This window comes from Cinclus cinclus, chromosome 7 (assembly GCF_963662255.1).
Source record: "Cinclus cinclus chromosome 7, bCinCin1.1, whole genome shotgun sequence".
In the NCBI taxonomy this organism is placed as follows: domain Eukaryota; kingdom Metazoa; phylum Chordata; class Aves; order Passeriformes; family Cinclidae; genus Cinclus; species Cinclus cinclus.
This window is the reverse complement of record NC_085052.1, coordinates 11,166,879-11,182,699: the sequence shown is the minus strand read 5'-3', so window position 1 is coordinate 11,182,699 and position 15,821 is coordinate 11,166,879. Positions and strand designations below refer to the sequence as shown.

The 15,821-nt window shown below is 41.1% G+C and overlaps 1 protein-coding gene across 1 annotated transcript in view; it reads left to right on the top strand.

Moving 5' to 3' along the window:
* Positions 1–15,821, top strand: part of SORCS3 (sortilin related VPS10 domain containing receptor 3) — a 263,700-nt gene that overhangs the window by 214,864 nt on the left and 33,015 nt on the right. Inside the window, exon 14 of the mRNA XM_062496294.1 lies at positions 630–737. Coding sequence (XP_062352278.1) covers positions 630–737 — 108 coding nt within the window. The remainder of the gene's footprint in view (positions 1–629; positions 738–15,821) is intronic.

Below are 15,821 nucleotides of genomic sequence, written 5' to 3'. Positions count from 1 at the left end.
ATGGTTTATAATACACACTACAGTGGCCTTCTGGTCCTTTGGTGGTGTGTCAGATAGTGTCCTACCTACCTGGAGCAGGGGGGATTCAGTGTTCACCAAAAACCTCCCAGACAGATCCAGGTGCTCAGATGCCTGTGTGTACACACACATTCAACACTCCTCACTCCCACAAATAAACCAAATTTCCCTTTAAGTACTCATATAGAGAGATTGTAGATAATGCCATATGGCATTGATACATGGATGGGTCAAAATGTCCTGTGGTGGTGAAATCAGTTTTCATGCATTCAGGCCAGGGTTGCTTATGCTCTGAATGGTGCTTCATTCCAGGTGTTATTCCAGACCCAGAAACAGGTCATGGCAAAGCCTCTTGATCCCTTGAGGTCTGATGTACAGCTGCATAAAGTATATCCATGTCCTTATTGCCAGTGTTTATGCTTTCTAAAGCTTTGCTTTTTCAAAGTACATCAAGAGCATGAATTCAGTGTGCTGGGAAATGGCAAAGATTGGTCTGTAAATCCAGCTGCTGGACCTTGTAGACCTCAGCCAACATTTAATTGCTGCAGTTGCTTTAGAGTAATTTTTTAATGTTTATTAACATTTATAAATGTTGTCTGCTTCTATCCCAGGGTGAGTTTTGATGAGGGAAGATCCTGGACTAAATACAGTTTCACATCAACACCACTTTTTGTGGATGGATCCCTTGTAGACCCTGGGATAGAGACCCAGATAATGACGTAAGTATAGCAGCTCCTGTTCTAAATTGTGATGGCTAAAGGTGTGCATGGATATCCCCAAGTGAATGGTAACCTCATGATGTGCAGTGCAGCATTGTGTAGTGTTTCATGCAGTGTTTCATGAAAGCATGGCACTGTTTTGTGGGTTTTGCTGGCGGCCGCAGGCCTGGCTGACATGTTCTTGCATCACGTTGCAAATTGATGATGGAGCCAAGCTCTTTCCAGCAGTGCTAGGAGCTATAGCAAGGAGAGATGGTCCCAAGCTGTAGCTGGGGAGATCGCACAGAGCAGTAGATAGATCTACTTTTCTGGAAAGTGGTGTAGCCTTGGTCAGGTTGTATCTAGTGACAACTAGAGGTCCTTTCTCATAGTTACTGCTGAGACTGCATTCCTTGCATCTGACTGCCCAGGGACCACAGTGCTCTTCAGAAGTCAGAGATCTGTGTGATTGTACCTCATGCCAGTTCTGTGCTTGCTCCAGTTGTTCAACATGACCATCTTTTGAGATTGCTGATGGGTATGAATGTCCCTCAGCCTTGTTGCTTGCATTGCAGACTGTACATCAAGCTAAAAGTGTGCGCATTGCGCATATGCAGAGCTGAGCTCAGAATAACCTTCCTGTTCTGGGGTATGCTATGATTCACCCATTCCATGGAAGGAAGAGCTTTCCATGCTGAGACCTTCCTCCTCCCAGGAGTGCTGAAGCACTGGGTAAGGCTGGTGGAACCACTGGAGTGATGTTGGCCCAAGAACAGGCCAGGATTTGAGTTTAACAAGAAGGAAAGGGAAGTGTTTAAGTTCAAAGGCATCTTTAAGTAGTCATCTGATCTCTTGCACAAAGCAGATCAGAGCACTGTGCTCTGGAATTTTGAACAAAGCAAGGTCATGATGCACTGCCTTCATTGGTTTCAGAAATGCCTTCTTACCTGTGTGTCTTTGGCTGAAACAGCTTTCTGAAAAACATCAGAGAGCAAGGTGGCTAAGATGCCTTAGACTGAGGCACGCCTGTGAAGCATACCTATAATGGCATGAAATATCTTTGGTTAATCACATCAGACATTCTTCCACCACTCCAGTTCCGGGGCAGGAGATTGATTATGAATTTCATCTTGCAGTCAATCTGCTTTTCCTGCTTTTCTGCATCTGCACTTGAAGTTCCTGCACGTTTTCACTGTTTTCAAGAGAAAAGAGATTCAGGTCAAGTTTATTTACTTCTAGCCTTCAGTCCATCTGCATACTTATATGGCATAAATGCATAGGTGGAGCTCATTGCTGCTGTCACAGGCAGTGAGAAACTGTGTCATCAGTTTCTGAGGAAGTTTGGACAGGGTAATAGTTGTGTGTCTTAGACATTTCTGCTACTGATGTGAATGTTTTCCAACTGTGTTGCATGATTTGTGCTGTTATGCCTTTCAGAACCAGCTCTGTGTCAGCTTTACACAAACAGAAGTGACCATGTGTCTATACCTGAAGTTGAGCTCAGCTGCAAGAAAGGAGCTGGGGGAAAATAATATTTTACTCTTCTAACAAATGATCATTTGCACTGGCTTCTGTGCTGTCTATGCCATAGCAGAAGAAATGTTTTGGTGCTATAGCCTTGGGGGGGCTGAGGAAAATGTTGCCGACTCCTGTATAGCATATCCATATCTCCTGTGATGAACAGTCTTAGGAAGGACAGGCTGAGTAATTATGGTTATGCTTTACACAGCAGCACTCCTATGCTTTATTCCCAAACAATGCTGGAGCAAAACAAGGCAGCCTCTGTGTCTGTCACAGGCAGCTACTGAGATTTTATCGGGGTAGAGGTGGTGTCAGTTCTGGTATCATTGCTCACTTTTCCTTTATTCCAATACAATGCCTTGGCTTTGGCTTTTTTTTTTTTTTTATTTTCCAAAAAAGCAACTTCCTTGTTTTGTAGAAGAATGTATCTGAGTATTTGAGCATCTCTTACCATGCTATCTGCAAACATTGCCCTGTTTTTGCAAAGAGTAAAACTCAACAGTGTATGATACACCTGTGAGCCTTTTCAGAAAACTGCTGTGAGCATCCTCTTGGGAAAAATATTTATGTCAATTCCCAGCTAGAATTAGAGCCTCCAGTTCTCTTCACTCTGTGCATTTTTTCTGCAAGTGCAATGATAATGTGTAGCTTTCTGTGTTGTTTAATATGGTGTTTTTCTGTGAAATTCTTCATGCAATGTGTGTCACTTTCCAGCTGCCCACACATGCAGATACATGCACACACACATGCAGAGAGATAGATCTGAACTCACATAAATCTACACATCAGCACCTTCATTGAAATCAATGGAGCTAATCAGTTGCAACTAGCTGTGGATTTAGGCCATTTACTTTGTAAATCAATGCAGTTTTCTTTTGAGATGAAAAATGCATTATAAATCTAAGGTTATTGTTATTTATATCTCTGTAGTCTTCTGGTGGAGAATGTAGGAAGTGAGTTATCTTCCTGAATATTGTGTATTAGGTTTGCTGAGAACTTTTTTTTTAAAAATCTTTGCAGGCATATTACCATTATTATTGCCTTTGCTGTTATTATTGTTGTTGTCTTTATTATTACTGTTATCATTATCAGATTTTAAAACCATTCTTAATAGTCTGGAAAAGCCATACAAAGAAATTTCACATGACACTTGCAATGAATGTTTAGAGAAATTTCTATCCACAGCATGAAAGGAACTGAGGAGGAAAGAGCCTGTTTATAAAGCTGTATGCAAACCATTTCTATACAGAACACTTAGGTGTTTCTCCCAATGAGAGTTTCAGTGAACTCATCTATAAGGGCAGTGTAGGGTGATGCTGAGCTTGTGTAAGCTTTGGCTGAGAAGAAATCAATGCCTTGCTATTGCTACTAGCCCCCCTCTGAACAAAGACTACACATGGTGGTATGAAGGTGCATGGAATTTGTGTTTGTGGGTAGAAATCCCAAAGATTTCAAGATGCTGATGAGAGAAGCACAGCAGTTTTTGGGATTTGCATCACAAACTGATCATGGGAGCTCTTAGACTTGAAGCTGCACTGAGGCAGAGACCAAGGCTGTGGTCATATTTGTGTACTGCCAAACTGGGTGAGTTAGTGGTTTTTAAGAGTTTATCTCTCATCCTGGAAAGTGCAGAATACTTCATCTAGTGGTCTCAGCTGATTCCTGTTAGAAAAGATTTCTTCCATAGATTTGCATCAAAGTGGTCTGTGTTCACCTATTTAAAAAATATATTGAGTGGATGCATATTAAATAGTCATTACACTCCAGCTATTATTAAAATATTGCATTATTAACAATATTTTCATTATACTATTTTATTAAAATCTATATATCAGTAGAGTGACTTTCCCAGCCTTCATTTTGTGCCACATGCTGTGAGAGGCTCTCTGGGCTGATAGAAAACAGCAACTCTTTTTAACACACAATTTTGTACCATTTCATAGCTATTAAGTGAGCTTTTTCCATATCTGTCTTTATTGTATGAATATCCTAGGCTTTTTGAATCCTCTGTACTTTGTGCTTTGTATTGTCCTAAACAGTCCTAAAAAGCATGTCAGTATGGTAACATTTGTAATTTACATTAAGAGGCTTTATATGATTCTGAATATCTAAGAGTACTCTGAATTGGTAGCTGCTTTCAGTGGGCATTGGACAGGATGTCTTGAAGAGGTCTGTTTCAACCTAAATTATTCTATGATTTTTTTTAAATTTTGTATGGCCATAACGCTGCAAGAGTTAATTATTTCCTTACAAGCTGGGTGGGCTCTGTTAAGAACATGGTTTTGTGATGTGCAGAGAAGTATCATGAGACTGTGTGAGCCGGTGTGCCTTGAACTGCTGCCTAACCAAAGAAAATCCACTGTCCTTCCTCCAGTCCTGGCTGACAATCTTCTGCAGTTCCTTTTGTTGTTGCTTTGACACTTCTCTCCTCTGACAAGGGGGTCAGTCCAGCTCCTTTAGTGTAGAGCTTTGTACCAGAGCACATTGTGGTGCTTGGTGCAGGTGTGGGCAAAGCAGCTGTAGAACACGCAGGGTCCTCTAGGAAAATAAATGCATAAGGGTGGAGGGTTAGACATGTTCTCAGATGCATGCCTGGAGTGCACTAGCCTTTTTGAAATCTACAGGTTTCTAAGTTCTGTGCTGTACCCCTCACTGTTGACTAGTATATCTTTCAATGATGTCGTGTTCTGATGGGTCAGATCTGACATTTCTGGATTGACAAGACACAGGCACAGTGTGTTACTTGTCTGAGGTTGTCCAACAGGGGAAAGGAATCACACTGTACTTCTAGTCAACTGTGATGTGCCCAAAGTAGTTTGTACCATTCAAATCAGAGACAAGATGTTTTCATGGGTCCAGAGAGGCCTTTATGTTGTTCCAGCTCTGACTCATAATTATTACCCCTGCCACTTCATCTCCTGTGCTAAGCATCTCTCCAAACCTATGTTAAGAGAAACAACCTTTTTGCTTCACAACCCTGCATCGTTTTAGTAGACTCATTATGTGTATATGTGTGCAGACACTCATTTACAGATGGGGATCATTAAGTACTGATCAGGGCTGATAAATAAATATTTATGTAGCCACACCCACGTGTGTATATAAATTTCTGTGTAGTTCTACGTATGTGAACTTAATGATCTCTAGATATGTGTGTATGCATAATTGAGCATTAATATTCTCAGTGAGCTGAAAGTTGGTCTGTCAACATTGCTGTGACTGCTGCCCTTGGCTATGTGTGCTGGGAAATGTTCCTGGTTGTAAATGAATAGGGTACGAGTCCTGGCCCTTTCTAACACCTTCTTGTTTATGTGGCCATGCAGCTGTACCAGAGGTGAAGTGGGAATAATTTTTTCTTTCCAGGAGACCCATAAAATTACTGACAATCCATCACTGGGTGGCAGAAGAGTGAGGAAGAATGAATAAGTAATTGAGAGACATTGGAAAAGTTGAGATGGGTGCCAGGGGAGGTTTGAGGTGAGAAAGAAATAATAAAGAGCACAGGCCACACTGTGTCAGACCAGAATTCCCTGTTTCAGTTCCATGTTCCAACAGTGGCTAAAAATATATATATTATACTAAATTATACTAAAATTATTATTACCTTATATAATTCTCACATTTATAGAGATTTACAAGTAAGGAATTTTCTTGGCCAAACATCGTGTTCTTTGTATTTCCAAGATATTCAGGAGTTTTCCTATATTTGAGGGTTTTCCCTCTAAATACTTAGAAAAAGTTTTTAGCAGTCACCTTATCCTGTGCTCCATGAGTTACTCTTACTCTGAAGAACTGACTGACCTGTGGAAGACATCAACAAAGTAGGTACAGGTATGAGGGAAATGTGGAGATTCTGATAAACACTCAGCAGACATTCAGCAAACTGAGTATGAGAAAAGGGCAAAAACTCCCAGGTCCAAGCTCCCACTGAGTTCAAAGTTATATTGGAGCCAGGAATCATTTTCCTGTCTTTTTCTGATAAGGTGATTATCATCTTTTCTCTTCAAGCAAGGAAACATCTGCTGCCTTTTGCTCAAGTCTTGCTGTTATATTTAAAACCTAATACAGGAAAGAAAATTACAAGCTGACACAGTGTCCTTGAAACATTCTGCCCCTTTGCCTAGGGGTAGGTAGCCATGGGTCTGCCACCTCTGAGTGGGTGTACTGAGAAAAATTAAGGTGAAACCAGTGATAGAAGGTAGTGCCTTTGCTAGGATGAAGTCAGAGGAGCTTCTGTTTTCCCCCTGGCACCAGGCTTTGCCCTCCACAGCCAGCACCCCTGCTTAGCAACTTCAGCAAATGAAAGACAGGTGAGTGGATGTCAAAACACCATGAGGGTGTTTTTCCTAGAAGGAATTGGGGCTCTTGTGCAATGTGCATGAAGAAAAGAGTCGATGTTCCTCAATTCCCATGGCCCACAGGTGCCTCTAAGCTTTCTTGACGTCAGTCTGGCCTCTTTTCACTTCACTCTGTGAGAGAAGAGGAAAAAGCTGTCTGAAAAAAGAAAAATAGATCTTCTGCAACTTTGCTGCTGAGCCACACAGAAATTTGGCAGAGGGAATCTGGAAGAAAGATTTTACTTGAGTTCTCTAGAAAGCTAAATCCAACGTGCAGCTTCCAGTGCAGAAAATGAGACAGGGAGCTGTTGTGCTGAAAGATTCTGAACTCTGTCCTTATTTACTTTCACTTCCTCTGGGAACCAAGGCTGTCCATCCAGCCTGTGCATTCTCTCAGGGCTGCCAAAACTGCCACGTCTTTTTAAAGATCAGGCAAGATTTCAAAGCCTGGTTTATCCCAATTGCATGGGTACCATTAGATACTAGAAAAGACTGTTAGGTTTTAATTGTTGTCCCTACTGTGGTTTTACCTCACTTTTCAGTTTTCATTTCTTCTTCTGTTCAATTCAATATCTGTTTGTGGTGCAACTGGCATTGTTATTGGCTATGGATTTTCCTGCAAAGCTCTGATGTGTCCTTGTGAGTTCAGGTTCTCTGTCCTCACTCAGGGCACTCTGCAGACTGCAGTACACAGACCTCTATAAGGGCTCCTCATAATAGAATCCATGAAATTAAAGTGAATCTGTGAAAATAATGACTGCACATACACACACACACACACAAAAGAAAGTAAAATTTGGAACTTGATCTGAGAACACAAATTCCAAATACAACCATTAAGTAAGGAAACCAAAATGATTGAGAGGGTATTGGCATTTGCCATAGAGAGATTAATCTATTACCTGATCTAATTTCAAAACCTTCTGGAAGTAATGAATAGCCTGGACTTTGTGAGAAAATGATCAATCTGCTAATGACATCAAGTGGCTTTACAATGGAAAGAAAATGTGTGTTATAGGAATTCCCATTTTATCCCAGCAGATGATCAGTTTATATCCTGGAGTAAGACAGTTGATTACCCATATCATTATCTTTGTTTGCAAGACTTAAAAACATTATTAATGGCTCCAAGATTAATCAGTGTCACTTCCTCCTCCCATATCCCTCTCTGCCGGAGGAATAGTCTGGTTTTTAGCCTTTGGATCTCTGCATGAATTCACCTAAACAGTCCACAAGAGGCACAATATTGATTGTGCTGTTAATACTTGCAGTGTGAGCTGAGGTCTTTCTGTGGCACCTGAAAGACAAATCAGGTGATGAGAACATCTTCTTAGAGTAATCTTTCTCAGACAACATAGTGTGATTTATTTGGCTTTAGGAAAAGGATGTCTGTGACCCAAGACCAGTTCCCAGCAGTTGCACCATGTACTTGGAAGATTCCTGGCAGAATCTGTAACACGTGGAGAAGGCATTGTGCTCTGTGGCACGTATTGTCTATCTTTGACTTTCTGGGGCAAACATTACTGTCATTGGAGTCAAGTGCTATTTATGGACAGTAGATCAAATATTGTGCTAAAATAGTCAACAATGCTAGTTGTGTTTTGATGGTAGGGAAGTTGAGGGAGAACAAAGGTCAGTCACTCAGCAGGCTGTCATGGGAGAGCCTGGCAGTAATGCAGGTCTCCAGAGTCCCAGATGGGTATCCCACTGCACAGACTTTTCCCAGTTCTTTGGGGGAGGGAGATGCTCAGTCATGCCTGTAATGCTCAGACCACGAGGAGGGAGAGGTGTGCATATGCAGGGAGGAGAACAAGAGAAAGGCATGTTCACTCGAGACTGGAATTCATTGAAGTGAATAAAAGAAAGAAGCAGAAGGAGCCAGAATGACCAGCAGGCTGATACATGATTTATTTTCTTTAGATAAAAGGACAAGTTTTGCCTGATGGCAATGCAGTCCAGATATTCTCATCTAGAGGCTCATGTGCTTTTGTTCCTGTGCTGCTAAGGGCAGATGGATCTTGGTCCTGTGTTGTCCTACTATCTGCAGGTGGGCTGGGACACTCAGGCCTGATGGAGGGTGCACAGGAAGGGGCAGGATGCTGTGCACACAGACATTCCTACATCTTTCACCTTTTTGTTAGAGCAAGATGTGAAATATTCTGGTGCTCTGATCCCACCAGCCCTCACGGGACTGAGAAACTCCATTGCCTTAGCACCTTTCCAGCTCAATCTCTCCCTGATCCTGCACAAGGAAAAGGGTGCCACAGCACACCAGCATTTCTGGGAGCTTGAAGGTTCAGTGATGGGTTGGCTGCAGAGTTCACTCTGACAGATTTTTGATCACTGAACTGAATGAGTGTTGGAAAGCAGCTCTCCAGAGCTTCCTCTTCTGAGCCTTCTTCTCTGATATCCAGACAAAGCTTGTCACTGTGCTTCACCTGTCACACGCATTTGGAGCTTACATTTTATAAGGAATGGCTTCCACATTTGTGTTGGACATTTCTGGTTGGAAATCTGCTGATTCACATGACAGAAGATTGAAATGACTGAATGTGTTGTGTTATCCAGCTTCTGGCAAAGCAGCAGCACCTGCCTCTGCTGAGGCAGGTCTGCTGCACAGACCCACGAGGGGATGAAATGCTCAGATTGCTGATACCTGCATAGATACCTGATATCTTTTCTAGAAGAGAGTGGCAGCATCTTCAGGTTTCAGAGATGTCAGAAACTGGTTATCTTTCATGAGTGCTTCGAAGAAGAGAAAGAACACTTGTGAAAAACAGCATTAAAAATTAATATGCTTTCCCATCCCCCTTCCTAGGTGTCTCATACTCTCTTTCATGTTGCTGTGATTTCTTTTGAAGCAATTGTCATGTAAAGTGGTTTGAGAACATTGGTAATAAATTTTTTAGAGACCAGATTTCAATAGGTTTGGTTTGTCATTCAGGAAGTTTTTATTTTGATAGCACTTTCTACTTGAAAAAATAATAACAACAACAAACAACAACAAAAAAAGATTCCCTGTCTCCCCCATTGCCTTATGCAGTGTTTGTGCAGCTAAAGGGGAAATTGAGTCCAACCTGTAGGGCTACTTTGTAATTACACCTCCTGCAAATTACTTACTAATTGCACTTGGCATTACTTACTAACTGAAAGATCATGCTGTACCATGTCATTTGCAGAGGTTTTCTTCTTCTGCTAGCACTTTAAAAGAGGTGCCCATTGAGCTGATGAATAATACCAGGACAAATTACCAAAGCTGAGGGAAAGGATTTGCCATGATTGTACTGTAGGATTTTTATTGCAAGATTTTGGTTTCGATCTGTATTCACAGAAACTCTTTGCCTTCCCCATCTCGTCTCTCCTGACCTGAAATCTGGCATTGGTGCAGCTTTTCATGACCAGTTCCATATGGATTGCTGGTGGCCAACATTTTGAATTTCTTTCTTGTGGGCAACCTCGATGTCATGACATTCAATTTCAGTGGAAATAAGCCACGTCCCTCAGATTTAATCTTCAGGAGAAATTCTTTGAAATTCTTGTGTGACCCTTCTCCTTGGGAAACAGAATACAGACCAAGACTTCTTGAACAAATGTGTTCTCATCCAGGCTGCTGTCTGGTGTTGGTACATTCTTGATAGTTTCACTGCTGTTGTTTTTTCTCCATCTGAATAGTATCAGTGGAAGGCCTTATACCTGAGAAGGACTATTTAGATGGTCTAAATTAAACTAATTTGCACTGACTAAAAATTTAGATCCAAATGGATGGTATATTTTATGTGGAAGAAAATGCATCTCTTCTTTGTAGAAAAAAACAGAACAAAACAAAAAACCCCAACCAAACAGTTTTTTTCCTTAATTTATTTTGGTCCACAGACAGCAGTACAGCAGCCCTGAGTCATCACCCATTGCCCTCAGGCTACTGTTCCTAGTTGACAGGTCAGCCAAAAGCAACTGAATTAAAAGCTCCAAAGCAGCTCTTAGGAACCATATTTATTGTTTAGGGAAAAAAAATTAGACAGTGTTTTTTTTGTTGGCAGTTGCCTGCCTTTCCAGTGTCATCTTTCATTTTTTATGTTTCCTTTGTTTCCAGTCTCTTACTCCCTGCATTGTCTTGCCAGGCATTGAGGCATTTTAACTCTCCCTCTCCTGCTCTCCCTAATTGCTGATTTCTGTCTCTTTCAATTAAGTTTTGCTTCCTTGTCTTAGACCCTTTCCATCCAATTTCTTTGTGACTAGTAACCTCCTTTAATGCTGATTCCATCTAAATACTAATAAAAAAATTGGGAGATTACACAGCCCATTTGATTTTCTCTGAAGTAATGATTTATGTTTAATTCATGGAGAAATAGCTCATCTGTTTATAAAATCTGGTCCCACCAGGTACAACTTGCAACTGTTCCATCGCTGCTCATGTGGTTTTGGCCCAGACATCTCATCTTGCACACAGGAGTTTGTCTCATTTTACTGCACCTTCCTTACACAGAAACAGATTCAGATCTAGATTTCATACCAGGCCTTCTTTTTTTTTTTTTTTTTTTGTGTGTGAAATTGTCATAATTTTCTTTCATTGACTCAAAAGCTATAAATATCAACAAGGTAAAAAGGTACATCTGTGTACCAAAATGTACTGTAAATGTTTACTGAGCCAGCATGGGCTCACCATTTCCCAGAAAATGTGGGACCAGGGTAGCCTGGCTTGTGGGGAAAAAAAATCTCAAACAAATCAAGGCAATTATGAATGAGAGGATATCTGTTAAGATTGCAGAAGTAGCAACATGTGCTTCTCTGCTGGATGTCAGAAAGAGAATGAGCACCTTCAGTTGTGGTGAATTACCTGCTCTGGGCTTCAGATCTGGGACTCCCTCTGGTTTCAGTGAGAGAAGAGCTTCCTCTCCAGGGACTAGAAAAATTAAAAAAAAAACAAAAAAAACCACAAGAAACCAGAAACCAACACATGCTTGTTTTCCTGCCAGGAGGTGATTCTTCCAGATTGTGCTTCATAGTACTTCTTGGATTTGCCCATTAGATATTTACTTCTGGCACTTCATGTTAGTTGCACAGGTAAATAAAGAGGGATTTTAACTGAAATCATGTGGTGATCTTACTTGACTTCCTTCCTTTCTAGATTATCAAGACAAAAACACAGATTCAGGTCAGCTGAAGCATTCACTAATTTGGGTGATTTTACTGTTGGGGATTTTTTGCTTGCTAAGACAATTCCTCTGCAAGCATTTTTCTTTCACAATAAAAGGAAATAAAAATCAAGGTTGGTTTCAGACTTTTCTAAATTAAACAGTCTATTTATGATGACACTGCAATTAGCTTTTCTCTCAGTATTATCAATTAAAGTATATGTTTGGCTCTCTTTCCATAGTTCTGGATTTACTTTTCTGTTGATCCCTCCATATGCTTGTGTAGTGCATCTCAAATGATGTTTTCTACTAAGTGTATTATATTATTTTGCCTTTATTTTATTTTTAGATATTAAAAATGCTTACAGTCTATTCTGGGGAGCCTAATCTTGTTAAAATCTGGCTTCAGAGGTCCCTAAGCTACATTGAGAGAAGCAAAAAAAGCATACAACTTTTTCATGTCTCCCACCTGTTGATGTCCAGTGAAGGAAAACTGCTTCAGAAAGGAGGGTACTTTTGATGTTAGGTGCAATGAAGATTACCTTATCAGTTTCTTCCTTCCTTGGCATCTCCAGTTCTCTGTCTCAGTGCTGGGCACATCCAAGTTCAGCAGGAGTTAGAAACAAAGGAGCTGGGAGCACTGGTCAAGGCAAAATCTTCCTTCTTTATCCAGACCAGACCAGCCAAGAACAGGCAGCTTCAGTGCTTGGTTGCTCTATATGATGTCCTAATAGTTTACTTCAGAAATGATTGGACTTGATTTAGGCATGAGAATTTACATTTGGATGTCTGGGCAGCTTGTCTGAAACTGCCAGCAGGGATAGATCCACATGGATACAGCTGATGCCTTTCCTGTGGGAGCTGTTACTTGAGGAGGTCTTTCTCTCTTGAGCAGGGATAGGGGTTGAATCTATGGAGCAGAGGCAGGTGAGTTGTTATCTTGTGAGCCTCAGTTCATTCTGTGGACCTGGCAGGAATGAGCAGTATTAAATTACATAAAAAGCACAATTATCAACAATACAAGGAATGATAAGGCAAATGCAATGCAATTTGAGAAGAGAGCACTGTATAAATGTAAAAAGCCTTTTAAAGAATTCCCGTACAAGGTTATCCAGGAAGTGTACGCTGCATTTGTAAGTTACTGTGTATTTTTAAAATTAATGAAAGATGTAATTATAGCGGCATTACCAATGATCATTTCTAAAAGGACTCCATCATGAAACTGTAAGCATTTCAGAATTGATTTCTGTGTTTCTACTAGCTTTTCTGCAAATTAATGACATCCAGCCTTGGCAATAAAAACCTTGCCTTGTTTCTCCAAAGAAAGGATTGGGAAGCATTTTCTGTTTTCTTAGCAATGATTTCACTGTAAGCTAGCCATAGAACCAGTTGAAGAGATGCTTCCTATTAGCTAAGATTTTATGTGGAGTTGTAACTGCAGTCTAAAGCCAGTAAATTACCATTCTATGTCTTAGGTTGGAGAACCTTTGTTAAATTGAGCTTACTCAGAAAACCAACTCTGTCTAAATACCGTCCGGGCTCTTGTATTTATTGCTTCTCAAGGACTTCCAGATCAGACTGCTTATATAAAAAATGGAAAAATACCTTCTCTGTTTGCCTCTCAAAGCTGGATCTTGAAAACCCAGCTCTCTTGTTTTCCATGCTTACAGCAAGAAATTAAGAGCTTTCAGTTAGACATGATAGACAAAGTTATTGAGTCTAAAATTTATAGTACCTCATTTCCTTTCTCCCTGTATAATCTTGATAGTTTAGCTATGTTTATTAAAAAATCCGCCTCCCTTATTTGGTGACCAAGGTAAAAGGGAAACGAGGGCACATGGAAATCAGATAATTTGAATGAGATGGTGTCTTCAAAGCAATGTGAGGTTAGTAGGGAACAGTTAAGTAGGGAAAAATAAGGCCCCACCAATCTTGTTTTGCATCTCTTTCCTTGCAACTTGTTTTATTTCCTTGCACTTCATGTAGAAACCAATATGTAGGAACTGGAGCATCTAGTGCCAAGAACCTACTGACAGGTGGACACTGTAAGTTATTAAATGTTGTAGCTCTTTGCTGTCTGCCCAACCCTCTATTGGACCTGGCCACCTCAAAACAGATATGGTGGAAGAGGTCATGTGCATGCACCTTGGCCACTGTGGAAAAACATCCCCAGGTGTCATTCATAAAACTGAGGAAGTGGAGCTCAGCTGCAACACCTGGTTTTGTTCAGCTGGGGTTTGTGCCCTGTTATTGTTTGTTTAGCTCATTTTACATTTCACAAACAATGAAGAATTTAATCACCTTCCAAGAAAAGCTGTTTGATAGCACCTTGGATCCCCAGAGATCCCACAGCACTCTCCTCCACTGCTTGTATTTGCTTACAGAAGCTGGTAGAAGTTTCAAATGCACAACAAAGTCATCTTGAACTCTCACATGATGTTCATGACATGGGCCAATGGAGCCACGCTTAGGGTGGCATTTGGCATGGGTGAGCAGTGCTCACAGGGTGCAGGTGCTTGTTGGCTTCTCTGCTGCTCTTACCTCCAATGTCTCTTCCACAATCAATGGTTAACCCTAAGCAGCTTTTTAGGAAGGGAAGGGTGGAGTAGAGAAGTTACTGCTTTAGGAATCAGGTGACCTAGAACCATCTCTGCAGTGCAGAGGAAAACATCTCTCTCTGTTCAAACTCCTCTAATTACATTTAGTGTAGTATTGTTTCCATCTAAATTATAGCAATTATACACAAAGATCTTCTTTGAAATCATTTAATTAAAGAGTATCTGATGTTCTGTGCTTTTGGAATGCTAATACGTTGCCTTCCTCTTAGAAAACCTTGGGTTTTTTTCATTAATTTTCATGGAAGAATTTCAATGTCAGAAGGAATTTTTTAAAAGCTTTTAAAAATATATTTAAAAATCAAGTAATTCTGGTGATTTTTTAAACCACAAAGAAACCTTTTGCTCTCCTGATGGACAGTTAACTAAAAGACAATCTGAAGAGTAAGATTTTCCTTTAAGATGCATTTATTTGCAAAATGTTGTATTTCTCTGTTTAGAGCCATGTTCCGTTTGGTCATGTTATCTGTTCCTTTTGCTGTGTTTTCTGTGTAATAAGCACTAAATCCTCCACTGTTATAAATCTGCTGGATTAATGATTTCTGCCTGCTGCACTGCTGCTTTGCAGGGACTGATGTTTCCGTCATGCAGCACAAACAAGGTTGTATGACACAGTTGTAATGTGGCAGCTGATGGGATGTACCCAGTGCCAAGGGAAGGTGGGGAGGGGAGCTGCAGTTACAATTCCTACTGAGTACAGTTTTGGAGGCTTTCTGCATCCTCCCCACCATGCTCCTTCCCATTCCCCCCTTCTCCTACCTCCTCCAAATGGGTGCTCTGGCACCTCATAGTGCTTTGGTTTCTGTGGATTTGTCTTGGTCCAGGGTGTACCTTCTGTGCTGAGGAACAGGAATTGCAGCTTCTCCTGCAGCATGGCCTGAATGCCATGGTGTTTCCTATCACTAATTCCATGCAATTAGGGCTACTCTAAGAATGGTTCTGGACAGCCAGCAACTATCCACCTAATAAATCCATTCTACCAGAGAAGTCCTTCCCCACTTGCTCACGTCTAACCTGAGCCACTTGTTCATGACAGACTTTGGCACAGGTTCTTGTATTGTATCCTTCCTGCTTGTCAGTTTTGTGGAGCTTCTCTGTGAGGCAGAACTGGGATGGATACAGGTGTGCACAGCAAGCCCACCACTTCAGACTCTCAGATATCACCCACCCACACTTCCCTCCCTGATCCCCATGAGCTGAGACAGGTCTCCAGGGGAGAGCACGATTGGTTCCTGGGTGGTTGTTGTTTCATGGGGAGCAGCACAATGCAGAGCAATTTCAGTGCAGACTACAGAAGGAGTGAGGGGAGAGGAAAGCCCACAACTCTGTATGATTACAGTGTAAACCAAGATAAACCAGGCTAAATAATTGCAGCACACTGGGGACACAGCAGGATCTGAATTACAGTCGGTGTGGGGAAGTTTTATCTTCTGCTTCTCTTTTAATTTCACAGGAAAGTTTGTAAATCTTGTCTTTCTCCCTCTTTCTTTGTTAGTCCGG